This window comes from Alexandromys fortis, unplaced genomic scaffold (genome assembly GCF_014885135.2).
Source record: "Alexandromys fortis isolate MF-2015 unplaced genomic scaffold, M_Fortis_MF-2015_v1.1 scaffold_10, whole genome shotgun sequence".
NCBI classification, from domain to species: domain Eukaryota; kingdom Metazoa; phylum Chordata; class Mammalia; order Rodentia; family Cricetidae; genus Alexandromys; species Alexandromys fortis.
The window spans coordinates 2,474,661-2,489,179 of NW_026067895.1; the positions used below are offsets into that span (position 1 = coordinate 2,474,661).

The 14,519-nt window shown below is 35.3% G+C and overlaps 1 protein-coding gene across 2 annotated transcripts in view; it reads right to left on the reverse strand.

The window, feature by feature from the left end:
* The window catches only part of Vps13a (vacuolar protein sorting 13 homolog A), a 192,357-nt gene that overhangs the window by 111,052 nt on the left and 66,786 nt on the right, over nt 1–14,519 (reverse strand). For both annotated transcript variants that reach the window (XM_050157169.1, XM_050157178.1), the window contains exons 24-32: nt 11,992–12,073; nt 10,481–10,635; nt 9,094–9,250; nt 5,478–5,557; nt 3,532–3,591; nt 2,600–2,753; nt 1,715–1,831; nt 1,528–1,631; nt 688–855 (exon numbers count right to left, since the gene is read on the reverse strand). In XM_050157169.1, coding sequence (XP_050013126.1) covers nt 688–855; nt 1,528–1,631; nt 1,715–1,831; nt 2,600–2,753; nt 3,532–3,591; nt 5,478–5,557; nt 9,094–9,250; nt 10,481–10,635; nt 11,992–12,073 — 1,077 coding nt within the window. The remainder of the gene's footprint in view (nt 1–687; nt 856–1,527; nt 1,632–1,714; nt 1,832–2,599; nt 2,754–3,531; nt 3,592–5,477; nt 5,558–9,093; nt 9,251–10,480; nt 10,636–11,991; nt 12,074–14,519) is intronic.

Genomic DNA, 14,519 nt, shown 5'->3' on the forward strand with positions numbered 1-14,519 from the left:
ACAAAACTAGGAAAGTAAAGCATTTCCTGCAGAAACTAGGAAGGTAAAGCATTTCCTGCAGAAACTAGGAAAGTAAAGCATTTCCTGCAGAAACTAGGAAGGTAAAGCATTTCCTGCAGAAACTAGGAAAGTAAAGCAGTTCCTGCAGAAACTAGGAAAGTAAAGCAGTTCCTGCAGAAACTAGGAAAGCAGGATGGTACCACTGTATGAGTAGGGGGAGAAATAGGGGAATAGCAAGGCACATATGAGCTGAAGAGAGAAAAGGGAAAAAGAGGGGTCTCCAAATCCTTCTACAGCTACACTTTCTCAGTCATGTTCACTGCCACCCTGTTAACAAGGTAAATATACAAAACAGAATTCTAATCAGTTGTAAAAACAATGAAATTCACAACCAAATGGATGGCACTAGAAAATATTATATTGAATGAAGGAACCCAGACTCAGAAAGACACTCCATGTTCTCTCTTATTTGTGAATCCTATCTCTGAATCTTTAGATTTGACTACTTAAACACAAGTTAACTTCAAAAGCCAGGAAAGAAGAGACTGGGCCAAGAGAAAGAAGGATAGGAGAATACAATTACTATGAAGAGCAAAAGAGAAAAAACTGGTGGTGGAGGTGTATTTAACTGCATAGGAGTGGGAGGACAATACAGGAAGAGACAAGGAAGAAGAGCTAAATACTTACCAATATAGAATATAGGAATTTTGTGACAAACACGACTTCAATGCAACCAACAGTTAAATTAACTTGAACATCAACCACATTCATATCTGTGTATGCAGAGCCAGCAGTTGCATTCATGTAAGAAATCATTTTGAAGCTGAAAACTTCCTTTCCAGTGATATAAACAGCCTTGATGAGAGAAGAATCCAAAATATTAGTCAATTTTTGAAGTAATGTACCCCAAGATCAAAGTAAAATGAAGTAAAATAATAATAATATTGTACCATTTGGAAAATCTCCCAGGTACTTGAGTCACTACAAATGAGGTAACAATTCCAAATGCTTTACTAGGCCTTGTAACCTAACCTGGTTTTGTTGTTGTCTTTGAGTGTCATAAAAGTTAACAGGTCTACCTTGACCATGTTTTATGTTTTTAGTTATGCATCTCACTTGGATTTTCTGCCTGGCAATGGCAGTCACCATATGCCTTTAGTTAACTGTCAAAAGCTAAAACACACTACCTACATAATTTACCTGAACTCAGTGTTTCGTTTAGTTAGGTCTGAGGACTTTGAAACATTCTTTTCGTATTCTTTAATGCAGTGTCTCAATTTTAAACGTTCCGTTCTTCATCAGTTGGTGAAGAATCACTTTAATTACTAACAAAAAATTGCCGGGGGTGGGGGCTTAAAATTTCTACCTCCATAACTACCAGTTAAAAATATAAGATACAAGAAATTAATTTTTTTAAAAAAATTGGAAGAGTATTAACTTAAATTTACAGTTTTCTCAACTCTTAATTCTAGAAGCAAACACAAATGCACATGAAATAAAAATAACTAAAAAATCCCAAAATCTCACCTTTTTGTATACAGCCATTTTATCAGAATCTAACACAATTATATTCCTTAGTTTTGCATTTATTTCAGTGACTAATGGCTTCATAATCATCTCAGAATCAAGCCCTAAGAAAATAAAACAAGGAAAAATTGCTTTTCTTTGTCTTCAATTTGATAAGCTTAAAAATGTTCCCATGAGATGGCATTACCTTCAATCTTAATTTCAGAAATTTTTTGTTTCTGATCTTGAATAAAAATCCGTAAACAAGACAATTCGGCCAAAAGTTGCAAGGTAATAGTATCTTCATTCGTGGGTAGCTTTAAAGCTACAAAACAAAGTCACATTGTAACACAAAGAAAGGTTTAGTAATTAACACACTACACACAGGCAGCTAGAGTATCACCACAAATGATTATAACATCAGATTTACAGCTCAACTATAGGCAAAGAAAAAATATTCCCTACTGGATTGAGAATTCTAAATATGATTACAAAAACAAACAGTCCAAAGACTGCTCTTAGAGGTAACTAATCATTTGAAACTAAGAAATTAAACCAATAACTATGAATCTTTGAGACAACTGTCATTATAGAAAGCAAATACCCATAGTTCTTAATGGTAACTGATAGAGCATCTCTAATTCAAAATTTCAAAATACTGCAAAATCAAAGGCTTTTTGAGATTTACCACTATGCTCAAGAAGTTTTAGATTTAAAATAACTCAAATCTTAACCTGCACTCTGATTAAAAACAAACATAATACTCAAATGTCATTTACATTTTTCTAATCTAATCTAAAATTATGTCACATAAACTTTAATCTAAATCAAGTATTTCTTGTCTAATTTACAACTCAAATATATTACAGCATAAACTCTTTTCTTTAGCACTAATCATTTTCCTTTATCACTAATCTCTAAGATTAGCATGAAATATGATGAATCATTTTAGGTGTTTGTCTAATAAAAAGCAACACCAGAGCCTAAAATTACTGTTCCAATTGGTGAACAAAAGAAACAAAGAACAAAACAACCACCCCGAACAACAAAAACAAAACAAAAAACCCAAAAGCTTAAATTTTAACAAATATACCAAGCATTTTAATGAGATCTCCTTTGTCTTCGGTCTCTGCAACAGACACTGAGGCAGATTGTTCCCCTAATTGCGGAAGGGTATTATTAAGATAATTCATTGTATTGAGAAGTGCTTCAGTGTGTAAATGAATATCCAAAGAGGAAAAATTCACCTATGGAACAAAACTGATTTTAGTACTAAGTCAAAAAACCATCTGACTCGATGGTCTTTAAAATACACTATGCTAGGCTGGAGAGATGGCTCAAAGGTTAAGAGTACCGTCTGTTTTTCTGGGCGATGGTGGTGCATGCCTTTAATCCCAGCACTTGGGAGGCAGAGACAGGCAGATCTTTGTAAGTTCAAGACCAGCCTGGTCTACAAGAGCTACTTCTAGGACAGGCTCCAAAGCTACAGGAAATCCTATCTCAAAAAAACGAAAAACAAACAAATAAAAAAAGAAGGGGGTACTGTCTGCTTTTCCAGAGGTCCTGAGTTCAACTCCCGGCAACCAGACAGTGGCTATCATCTATAATGAAATCTGATGCCCTCTTCTGACATGCAGGCATGCATGAAGGTAGAATACTGTTTATATAATAAATTCATATATATGGTATTTATATATGTGTGTGGTCACGCACAGCTTTAATCCCAGCACTCAGGAGGCAGAGGCAGGGAGATCTCTGTGAGCTCAACACCAATCTGGTAAACAGAGCAAGTTCCAGGACAGGTTCCAAAGGTACAAAGAAATTCTGTCTCAAAACAAACAAACAAACAAAACCAACAACAGCAACAAAAAACATACCCTATACTTTGTGGTATAAAACATATGATTTAAAATATTAAGCTTTATCACTGGAAAATCTTATAATTCCAATTATAAAATAAGTACTGGTAAGACATCTAGAAATAGAAATACAGTTTCTAATTTTAAAATAATTATATATGCATACCTTAATAAGTTGTAAAACATTGTTATAAGTACTTTTTAAACTGGGTGCATGTTTTTCAACCTATACAAAGAGAAAATGTATCTATTAGAATATATTAGGAGGACATGAAATGTCTACAACTACATGACAGTTGTAAATTTTCCAAGATTTGGATACTATACATAAACTATCTATAAATGAGGTGGCTAGTATGTTACATGCATACACACATATATATGTACATATATTTACTTAAACAAGCAACTATTTGACCAGAACAAGGCAGCTGCTTTACTATAATAAACAAAATGTGCTAAATATGGGATTCTCTAGCATAAAGCAAGTCTTCAATTAAGAATACAGGCTATCTTCCTTATTATCTAGAGAAAACATGTTATAAGGTATCAAATATGGAGAACTATCATTTGCTCCTCAAGAGCTCTGAATGTTTCTTCCTAATTTTTCCTGTATTTGAAACAAAATTTGGGAGATAATAATCTACAAGTTCCCAAACACTTGTCTTTCCAAATATCTTAGAGCCTTTCACAATGACAAAATTGTATATTTATAGCTTACTACCTGATGTTTCATGGAATGCATACAAAATGTTTAAGTAAAGCTAATATATATCCATCAACTAGCTTACCTACCACCTACTGTAAGACATTTAAAAATTACCTTTGGAAATATACATTATTGATTATAGTTACTCTATTACCCAACAGATCTCAAAATCTATTCTCCTTTCTAGCTGAAACTATTTTCTGATGTGGGATTCCCCTCTGTATGCTGTGATTATCATTCATGAATAAAGAAACTGCTTTAGACCTATAGGAGGACAGAACTTAGCTAGGCAGGGAAAACTAAACTGAATACTGGGAGGAAGAGGCAGAGTCAGAGAGAAGCCATGTAGCCCCACCAGAGACAGACACTGGAACTTTACCCAGTAAGCTACAGCCTCGTGGAAACACACGGATCAATGAAGATGGGTTAGTTTAAGATGTGAGAGTTAGCCAGAAACATGCTTAAGCTATTGGTCAAACATTATTGCAAATAATATGGTTTCTGAGTGATTATTTTAGGGCTGAGCGGTCAGGAACAACAAATTTCTTTTATTAACAATTCCTTATTCTTTCCTTTCACAGTAGTCCCAACTTGCAGTAGCCACCATTTTCTTTTCACATATATGAGTTTGATTTTATTAGAATCTACATATAAGTAAGATCCTCCCGTATATTTCTCTCTGTGAGTAGATTATTTATTTCACTCAACATCATGGCCTGCAGACTGATAATGTTGCAAATATCATGATTTATCCTTTTTAAATAGTAATCCACTTAATATGCATATAACACAATTGCTTTTATTTTCTTTAGTGTTTGTATATCCTAAAACCTGATATAAATACACAACAAAAATCTTTAAAAATATCCACGAATCACAAAAACAAAAATAGTCTTAAGTATGGTAATATTCTCTTGGCATAATTCTTATTACAAAGTAATTATTAAAACACATAATGGCAAATAACAAAGAATAATTCAAAAATAGGCCATAGTACATACAGAAGATGAACAAAATTTTAAAAGATTATAAATCAATATAAATGGAATGGAGTCACTGACACTTAAAAAGCAGGTAACCAGATAATGGTAGAAAGGAAGTAAATTCATCCATCCTCTTGTACCACATACAGTAAGAAATTTCATCACCACTAAACATTTGTTTGTTTTTCAAAAGTCTGGTGGAAAAAGTCAACCTACAGTCCTTTCTTCTTAGAGCACAAGATACTTTGTTTGCTATATGAAGTATTTGTGAATCAAAACTACAGAACAATAAAGCCCAAACAGAAAGACCTTTAAAACAGAAGCCTTTACAAAGTTACATTAGAGTAAAAATTAAGCATACTAAATTATAAATTTCATAGCAAATCTACCTGCTCAGCAGGTAGAAGCAGAACTGCTTACCCTCACAAATTCCAATGTTAACAAATCTTCCATTGTGTTATCCAGGGTGGTGATCAAATAAATTGGTTTCTTGTTTTCATCTAAAAATAGTTTAAGAATTATTTCTTGGTAGTAAAATTATACTAAGATAAATTAAATCATTAGTAATTATGAAAGAAAAAGATTTCCTTAGATGCTGCTCAGTAAGATCCCTTTGTTTTTTCAACTCAAAAAGTGTCCTTTCTCCATACAATGTATCCTTTCTTTGTATTTCAACACTGAAGTATCAAACCTTCTGACATATAGACAAGCCAGTAACAAAAACTAGCAAACTATTAAAGAAGAACCAAAACAACTTTTAGTGGTAATGAAAGAGCATGAAAAATTCTAGGACTGAGTCATAACAATGCCTGGAAATAAAAAACCCAGTACCTCTGAAAATACTAGTTGTGGAAATGCATCAAGAAAGTGTTACATTTTTCTATATACTAGATAAAAATCAGTATTAGCAGTACATACCAGTTTACTTAGGTACATTACTAATTCTGTTCAAAATGAGATATTCCATGAGAATTGTTAGAGAAGAGATATCTTTATACTCTTTAAAACTATCATTATCAAATTACTCACAGTTGCTAAAAAACAGTATCTAGAGACTGGGATAAAGGACTATAAACTCATTACACTGCTCTAGCTGAGGGAAGCACGGCACAATGTCTATGCAGCCCTTCAAACTTAAAACTATGAGCACATGAACCAGCACCCTATGTTAGGTATTAACTACATTTTTCGACCTTAAGAAGATCTACACTTCATTTACACATTTACCAGCTTCTTGAACAGCTGTTTACCAAATCATTCGTGTTTCATAAAGTAACTCTGCCCCTCACTCCTCAGAAAATAAGAGCAAACTGTTTTAGGAATAGGCACAGTAGTGATGGTATATAATGCTTTTAGGAACAGGCACAGTAGTGATAGGATATAATGCTTTTAGGAATAGGTACAGTAGGGATGGTATATAATGCTTTTAGGAATAGGTACAGGAGGGATGGTATATAATGCTTTTAGGAATAGGTACAGTAGTGATGGTGTATAATGCTTTTAGGATTAGGTACAGTAGGGATGGTGTAAAATGCTTTTTTGAAAGGATTTATTTATGCTTTGCCTTTGAGAAACAAAATAAGCATAAACAAAAAGTAACAATGGCTATTCTAATTCTGGATTACTAGAGAACACTATTCAGCTGGTTTACTTCTTTTTCTAATAATCAAAGAAAATTACTTTGGGGGCAAAAGAACATAATATAATTTTGATATAAAAGAATAAAAATTCAACACCTATATAATGAACTTTGTGTGACTAATCGATACCTGCGATACATTTCCCCACACCCAAGTTTGTGTGACCAAGAAAAACTGTGACACAGTCTACCACAATCAAGTTTGTAAGCCCAAGAGACAACTGTCGCACAGAGCACCACTCTCAAATTTGGGAGAGCAAGAGATAATTGTGGCACAGTCTACCACATTCAAGTTCGCAAGGGCTGGAGAACAAGTAGACAATGTGATACCATACAAACACATCCCTCTGACCTACTTTTGGGTTAAACTACTTAATTTGATTGATAATTTTCAAAAGAGCCAAAGAACTTAGAAGATGTCACTCACCAAAGGAGCTATGACAAACTGACACATGAAAGGATTCCCCACATCATATACCATCAGAGAAATTCAAACTGTCATTATATATACCTATTATAAGGACTGAAGATCAGACACTAACAAAATGCTGACAAGGATGAAACAATATGTACTCTTATTTATTACCAGGAAATATATATATATATATATATATATATATATATATATATACACACACATAGATATATACACACTGGAATAGTTTGGTGGTTCATTTACAAGTCATGTATTTAACATAAAATCCACCACTTCAGTTCCTTAGTATTTACCCAAAGAAACAGGCAGCATAGGTCTATACCAAAATCTGCATATAGCTATCTATTAGCATCGTTATTCAAAATTGACAAAACATAAAAGAAGTCAAGTTGTTCGTTATAAGTGAGTGGATAGGTATCCATAATGAATACCTATTATAGACAGTTGGCTAGAAAGCAATAATGGATATATTGGATAGATAACAATAATGTTCCTATGCAAAGGATTATGATTTACTGGTCAAAAGTAACTCTCTGTCAAGCCATGAAAAGACAATTAGATTTAAACACAGATTACTAAAAGAAGCTAACCTTAAAAGGATGCACACTGTGTTATTCCAATCATATATTCAGATAAAAGGGTACAACATGGAAGACATAGAATCCTCTTAAGCCAGATACCACAGTGGGAGAACAGCAGATACTGACCACATTATATCATTATATCATGACCACAGTGAAATCATGCTTCTGATTATACCACCATAAGAACTGGCCTTTATACAGTGGACAAACACATAAAAAGTTTAACACAAATGTTTAAATCTAATGCAAACAATGGATTTTGAGTGATAAAAATGTGAATAGGTTCAACTGTAACAAACATATCCTACTGTTGGGGAAGTTGATAAGTGAATCATGGAATTTCAGTTAAGTGGATAGACCTAGAAAAGGTTGTATTGGAGGAGATAATCCAGACCCAGAAAGACAAATGCTGCATAGTCTCTCTCATCTCTGGTTCTTAGCCCCATCTAAATTTAAGTGCTGATACAACAACCCTTCATTAAAGAAGCTTCTTTTTTTTCTTTCCTCCTCCCCCCACCTTTTTTTCTGTTTGTTTTGTTTTGTTTTTTTTTTTTTTTTTGAGACAAGGTTTCTTTGTATAGCCCTGGCTGTCCTGGAACTATCTCAGAAGACCAGGCTGACCTTAAACTCAAAGAGCTCTGCCTACCTTGGCCCAAGTGTTGGAATCAAAGGTGTACACCATCACCGCCTGGCAAGAAGTTTTGATTTATAGTAAATGAAGACCATCATAGAAAATCACCATACAGAGATCAATGGATGAATTTACGTGACAGCTCCTACATCTATGGCTCTGGGTACATCACAGAAGATGGAGTGGAAGATTATAGGAGCCAGGAAGTCTGCTGTGAAACAGTCTCCTCTAGAAACAGCTCCATAAACAGGACCAGAACAATAGCAGTATCAGTAGACATGCTAATGTGGAATAGGGACAATTTCACAGGGTTCCAATCCTAGACAAAAAACTATAGACAACTAATAACTGCAAAGAGAGGAAGATTAGCCTTTCCCAGGGATGATCCCCTAACCTGATGATTCAATACAGAATGGTCAGCCCTGAAGTCATCCATAAACAAACAATAAAAACAGACTCAGCAGATTATATTTGTGTATTTTTATATATACACATATGCAAACAAAGAAAGATACTGTTGATTTGAGAATGGAGGGTGTCGGAGGAGGAAGGGAAAGGTAAGTGATGTAATTATATTTTAATTAAAAATATATTAAAGAAAGAAAATAGACTAACATAAATTTAAATGTAATAGTCTCTTCTTTTTCAGACTATTTCAAAATATTGATTCAAAGTCTAAGGAAGAGAAATTCTATAACAAGTAATCAAAAAATGAAAGTAATTTATATATCTTTTAATAGTCTTACCTAAGTATTCTGGACATTTTAACCAGAACTCTTTCAAAAAGGCATTTGCTTTCAAATCAAATGTTCTAATCTCAACTTCAGTACCCAATCCTAAAACACCCGTTTCTAGCACCGGTAGTTCACAGTCTCCCACAAGGTGATAAAACTGAATCAAAACCTGTAAGAAATGCAAAACACATAGCTTACCTAAGTGATAACAACATAAAGATGCATATGTAGTATGTTAAAAATTGAAACTTAATATTGATTTTCTATTCTCCCCACACAATCAATGCATACTTACATTGTATAATCATCACCAAAAAATATGTTTTAAAAAACTGCCCACAATAAACCACTTAAACACTAATTCTTAAGAAAGATATTCTTAAAAAATATGAAGAAAACCATACTTTTGGTTGTGAGCCTAGCCTTTAAAGGCTGACCCATCCCTCCAGGCCAAATTGGGAACATTGGGGTCGGGGGAGAAAGGAGGGTGGAAGGGTAAAAGGAGGGGAGAAGGGGAGGGGCGAGGAGAACTTGAGGGAACGGAATAGCCGAAATGGAAGGACAGATATGAGAGCAAGGAAAGAGATACCATGATTGAGGGAGTCGTTCTAAGGTTAGCAAGAAATCTGGCACTAGAGAAATGCTCAGGAATCCACAAGGATAACCCAGTTAAGACCCTAAGGAATAGAGGAGAGAGCATCTGACCTGGCCTTGCCCTGTAGTCAGACTGATGAATATCTTAAATAGCACCATAGAACCTTCATCCAGAAAATAATGGAAACAGAGGCAGAGACCACCACTGGAACACTGTACGGTGCTCCCAAAGTCCAGTTGAAGAGTAGGAGAAATAAGAATATGAGCAAAGAGGTCAAGACCATGATGGGGACACCCATTCAAAAAGTCTACCTGAGCTAATGGGAGCTCACCAACACCAGCTGGACTGGGAAGGAACAAGCATAGTACCAAACTAGTCCCTCTGAATGTGGTTGACAGTTGTATGGAGGAGCCACTTGCAGTGGCACCAGGATTTGTCCTTACTGCTTGTACTGGCTTTTTAGGAGCCCATTCTCTTTGGATGGATACCTTGCTCAGCCTAGATATAATTGGGAGGGCATTGGACGTTCCCTAAAGCAATGTACCTTACCCTCTCTGAGGAGTGGATGGGGGAGTTCGTGTAAGGGGGTAAGTGGAGGGAATGGGAAGAGGGAAGGGAGTGGGAACCTGTACTGATGTATAATAATAAAAAAAGATAGTTCATTTTCTTTTTAAAAAATTACAAAAGCATGCACGATCTCCATATACCTTGACTAGTATCTATTGGTAATAAAACTATATAAGTAAACTTCAGAGTATAAATGACAACTCACATAACCCACATTTATGTAATCATAGCACATACCTCTGCTACTTCAAATCGCATCCTAAGTTGAATTAAATTCACTGAACAGTCTTTCTTTTGTAATTTTTTGGGTCGAGGACTTCTAACTCTAGATAGGATTTGAGGATACTCTTCCAAGGGACTACATGGTGCATCAAAAAATTCTTCCTCTGAATCTAAATTTCAAAGAATGTTTAGTTTAAGTCAACAACAGAAGTAATCTATTTTTCTAATTTTCTGAAATAAATGTAAGCATTAAAATACATCAAAACACAGAATTCATATATGCTTTATATCCTCATGCATATCTGAATGTAATTTTATACAGTGTCCTATTGTGACTAAGTTTTGACTGACACATCACATGAGGTCAGATATAGAATATTTCACAATTGGAGTTCTTTTTGTCTTTATAAATGTCTATATTAAAATTTGAACACAAAAGCTAGAGAAAAAATACAGAAATTACTTTTGAATAAATAACATTGCAAAGGACAAAATATATGTATATAAAATAGCTAATCTTTGGCATAAATCAATTTTTTAAGATTCATTTTTTAGGGGCTGGAGAGATGGCTCAGTGGTTAAGAGCATTGCCTGCTCTTCCAAAGGTCCTGAGTTCAATTCCCGGCAACCACATGGTGGCTCACAACCAACTGTAAAGAGGCCTGGTGCCCTCTTCCGACCTGCAAGCATACACACAGACAGAATATTGTATACTTAATAAATAAATAAAATAAATATTTTAAAAAAAAGATTCATTTTTTTATTTTTAATTATGTGTACATGTGTGTATCTGTATGCAGGTATGTGAATGCAAGTGCTCATGGAGTTCAAAGAGGACTGATTTTCTTGAGAGGAGAAAAAGGCAGTAGTGAGCTGCCCAGTGTGTGTATGCTAAGAACTGAGTCATAATCCTATGTAAGCACATCATGAACTCTTAACCACTGAGCTATCTATCCTGATTCAAAAAAAAAATCAACTTTAAAAAATCATTACTATTTAGAGTTGGATAAGAAGCATTTATAGAGGAAAACAATGATCGTCTATATTATGAATACTGAAACAAAACACTACCGTGTTCCCTGTAGCTAGACAGTGTAACGGAACTCAGCTGACAACTCTGTAATACTAGCAACAGAAGCCAGGCTCAGTAACGTTAATAAAGCACCCCTTTAACTACAGCTTCATCTAATGTAATTTTTTGTTATCAGTAATTAGCCATGGTATGAAAATACTACATGTAAGATTCCACTTATCAACTACTCAAAACAATCAAAACAGTTTTAAATTGAGTAGTGTGTGGAATTCTTTTGTTCAATGTAAACTGGCATGTAAATCCAACTTTAGTTAGTATTTGAGTGACTCATTTATGAATGTCTCTGATGTATACATGACATAAACTTTAGTAAATGTGTTGATTGCTAAAAGAAAAAGATGTTTATACCCCTACACATAACCATTTGAAGAGAACAGCCCTCAAATATAAACTCCTTCAATTATGCACATGCAGTAAGGAAAGTTCACCATACCATCTTCGGCAACAGAAGGCTGTTCCAATAAAGGGATTAACTTCTGAGAAATCTGTGATGCTGGCAAAGTAGATGCTTGAATCTGAAACAAAAGTAATACACTATCAATCAAAATAAAGACCTTTTATTCAAATTTATGATAATTTTGACAAAAAGTTACTCAATACAGTCAGAGAAGGGATCAGGAAAAGTAAGTCCTTTTTTAAGTTTGTTGTTAAGTGTAATTGTAGGGCTCCCATAGTAACTTCCTGGAAATCTGTAAGGATTCTGAGATAGGTTTTAACTAGAAATTTTACTTAGTCCATAAACCAGCTCAAGGACATCTTAAGAAGCAAGCCCTGTAGTGATATTTTGTTTGTAATCTAACAAATAAAGTTTGTCTGAAGATCAGCGTACAGAGCTAAGTCACTAGTTAGTCATAGAGGCTGGGCAGTTGATGTGAGAGTATCATTTATCAATCTGTTGATTTCATTGGTTAAGTAATAAACAAACTGCTTGGCCTCATAGCTTAGAACATAGGTGGGTGGAGTAAACAGAACAGAATGCTGGGAGGAAGAGGAAGTGAGCTCAGACTCAACAGCTCTTCTCTCTGGAGCAGAGGCCCTGCTTCGCTCTCCTGGGCACACGCGATGAAGCTCTGACCCAGGATGGACGTAGGCTAGAATCTTCCCAGTAAGCGCACCTTGGGGTGCTTACACACATTATTAGAAATGGGCTAAATTAATATGTGAGAATTAGCCAGCAAGGGCTAGAGTTAGTGGGCCAAGCAGTGTTTAAATGAATACAGTTTGTGTGTTGTTATTTCAGGCATAAGCTAGCAGGCGGCCCGGGGTGCTGGGGACGCAGCCCCGCCGCTCCTATCACAACAGGCAGTGGTGACATACATCTTTATATGACATATTCCAGCACTCAGAAGAGAGAGACAGATGGATCTCTGTGAGTTCAAGGCCATCCTGGGCTACATGAGATTGACTTTGTCCAAAAGAGAAATAGAGCTCATACAAGGGTGATTCCAGCACTTGGGATCACATGCCTTTAAATTCAGCACTAGTGAGGTGAAGACAGAAGTGAAATATGGCTGGGTGAGGAGAGGAATATAAGGCGGGATAAGACAGGAGCTCAGATGCAGTCTAAGGATTCCTAGAAAGAGATGCAATCTCAGGATTCAGCCTGAGGATTCGTAGAGGCAGTATCACCCATTCTGTCTGAGAATTGGTAGAGGTAAGAACTCTCTATTGGCTGACTGCTCTGCTTCTCTGATCCTTCAGCTTTGCTCCTAAGAGCTGACTCAGAGTTTTTATTATTAATACCAATTAGAATTTGTGCTACAAAGGCCAAAGCTGATATTAAGGTAATTATTGCAAGTACACACACTGTTTTCCTTGGATTCGTTGTTGTTTTGGTTCAAAAAACTTCACATCTTTGGCCCTTACATTTACATTTGAGCTCCATCTCAAGTTTGACTTAGAGACTTCAAGCTCATTTATTTTCCTTATTATTGACCACAGACATGGTCAATGAACAGTAATATTGGGGGGAAATATTTTCCTGCACAGTTTTTCTCAAGTCTGTTCAAAAGAGTAAATATTTTCTGGGGACAATGAAGTAAAAAACAAGTGACCACAGTCGCTGTAAGACCAAGGAAAGAGTTAAGCAGTAGAACTTGTTGGAAGCTTTACAAGTGTGGCCAAGGCTGGCAGGAGACCTCGTGCATCTCTGTAACTTGGATCATAAGAAAAAAGAAGTTTATAATGCTCAGGCAAGGATGGTTTCAAACAAAAGTGGAATTTTTATGGTTTTATCTTAAGCCAATAACAAAATTGTCAGTCAGTAACTAAGGGGCAGTAAGGTCCAACTGAAAACCCACGTCCATTTTGTAAATACATGCTGCCACACTTTGTTAAAAACATGCTATCGTCCAATATTTGCTGTTTAATTTAGAGAAAAATTGCTAAGTCTAATCTATAAGAGCCTACAAATTGTGGAAAGATAAATGTGCACTGGCTTCAACTTAAAGTCATCAGCTGCATCCACACCTAACAGGGAGTAACCATGCTCTTTGAAAGTTTGAATCTGGAAACTAACCTCTCTAGCTATCAAAGTCCTAGATGACAACTTCTTCCAATACAAGGCTATATATTATACAACACAAATTTGTTGTTATATGTGGTTACTGCCATGAATTACCTTAGGTAGATGTTCTATATAACTTGTTGTAGCTCCTACATTATCACTCGTGACTTTACCTTGCACTGAGATGTTACAAAGACAGTTTGAACCTCATGAGCCTACCTCTGCTAACTTCAAACCTTTTTATTTCTCCAGCCTTATTTATTTCTCTTAGCCTTAACAGAATTTAAAATGTTTGTGCTATTGCTCAAAATTAGGGTTCTGATTCTGGGAATGTTGTAGCCAGTTTGACCTACTCTTAACAACCAAAATTCACTCCATATTGGCAAGGAGACTTGTGCTACCTAGTTTTATGTCAACTTGGCACAGGCTATAGTTATCCATAAGGACGGAACATG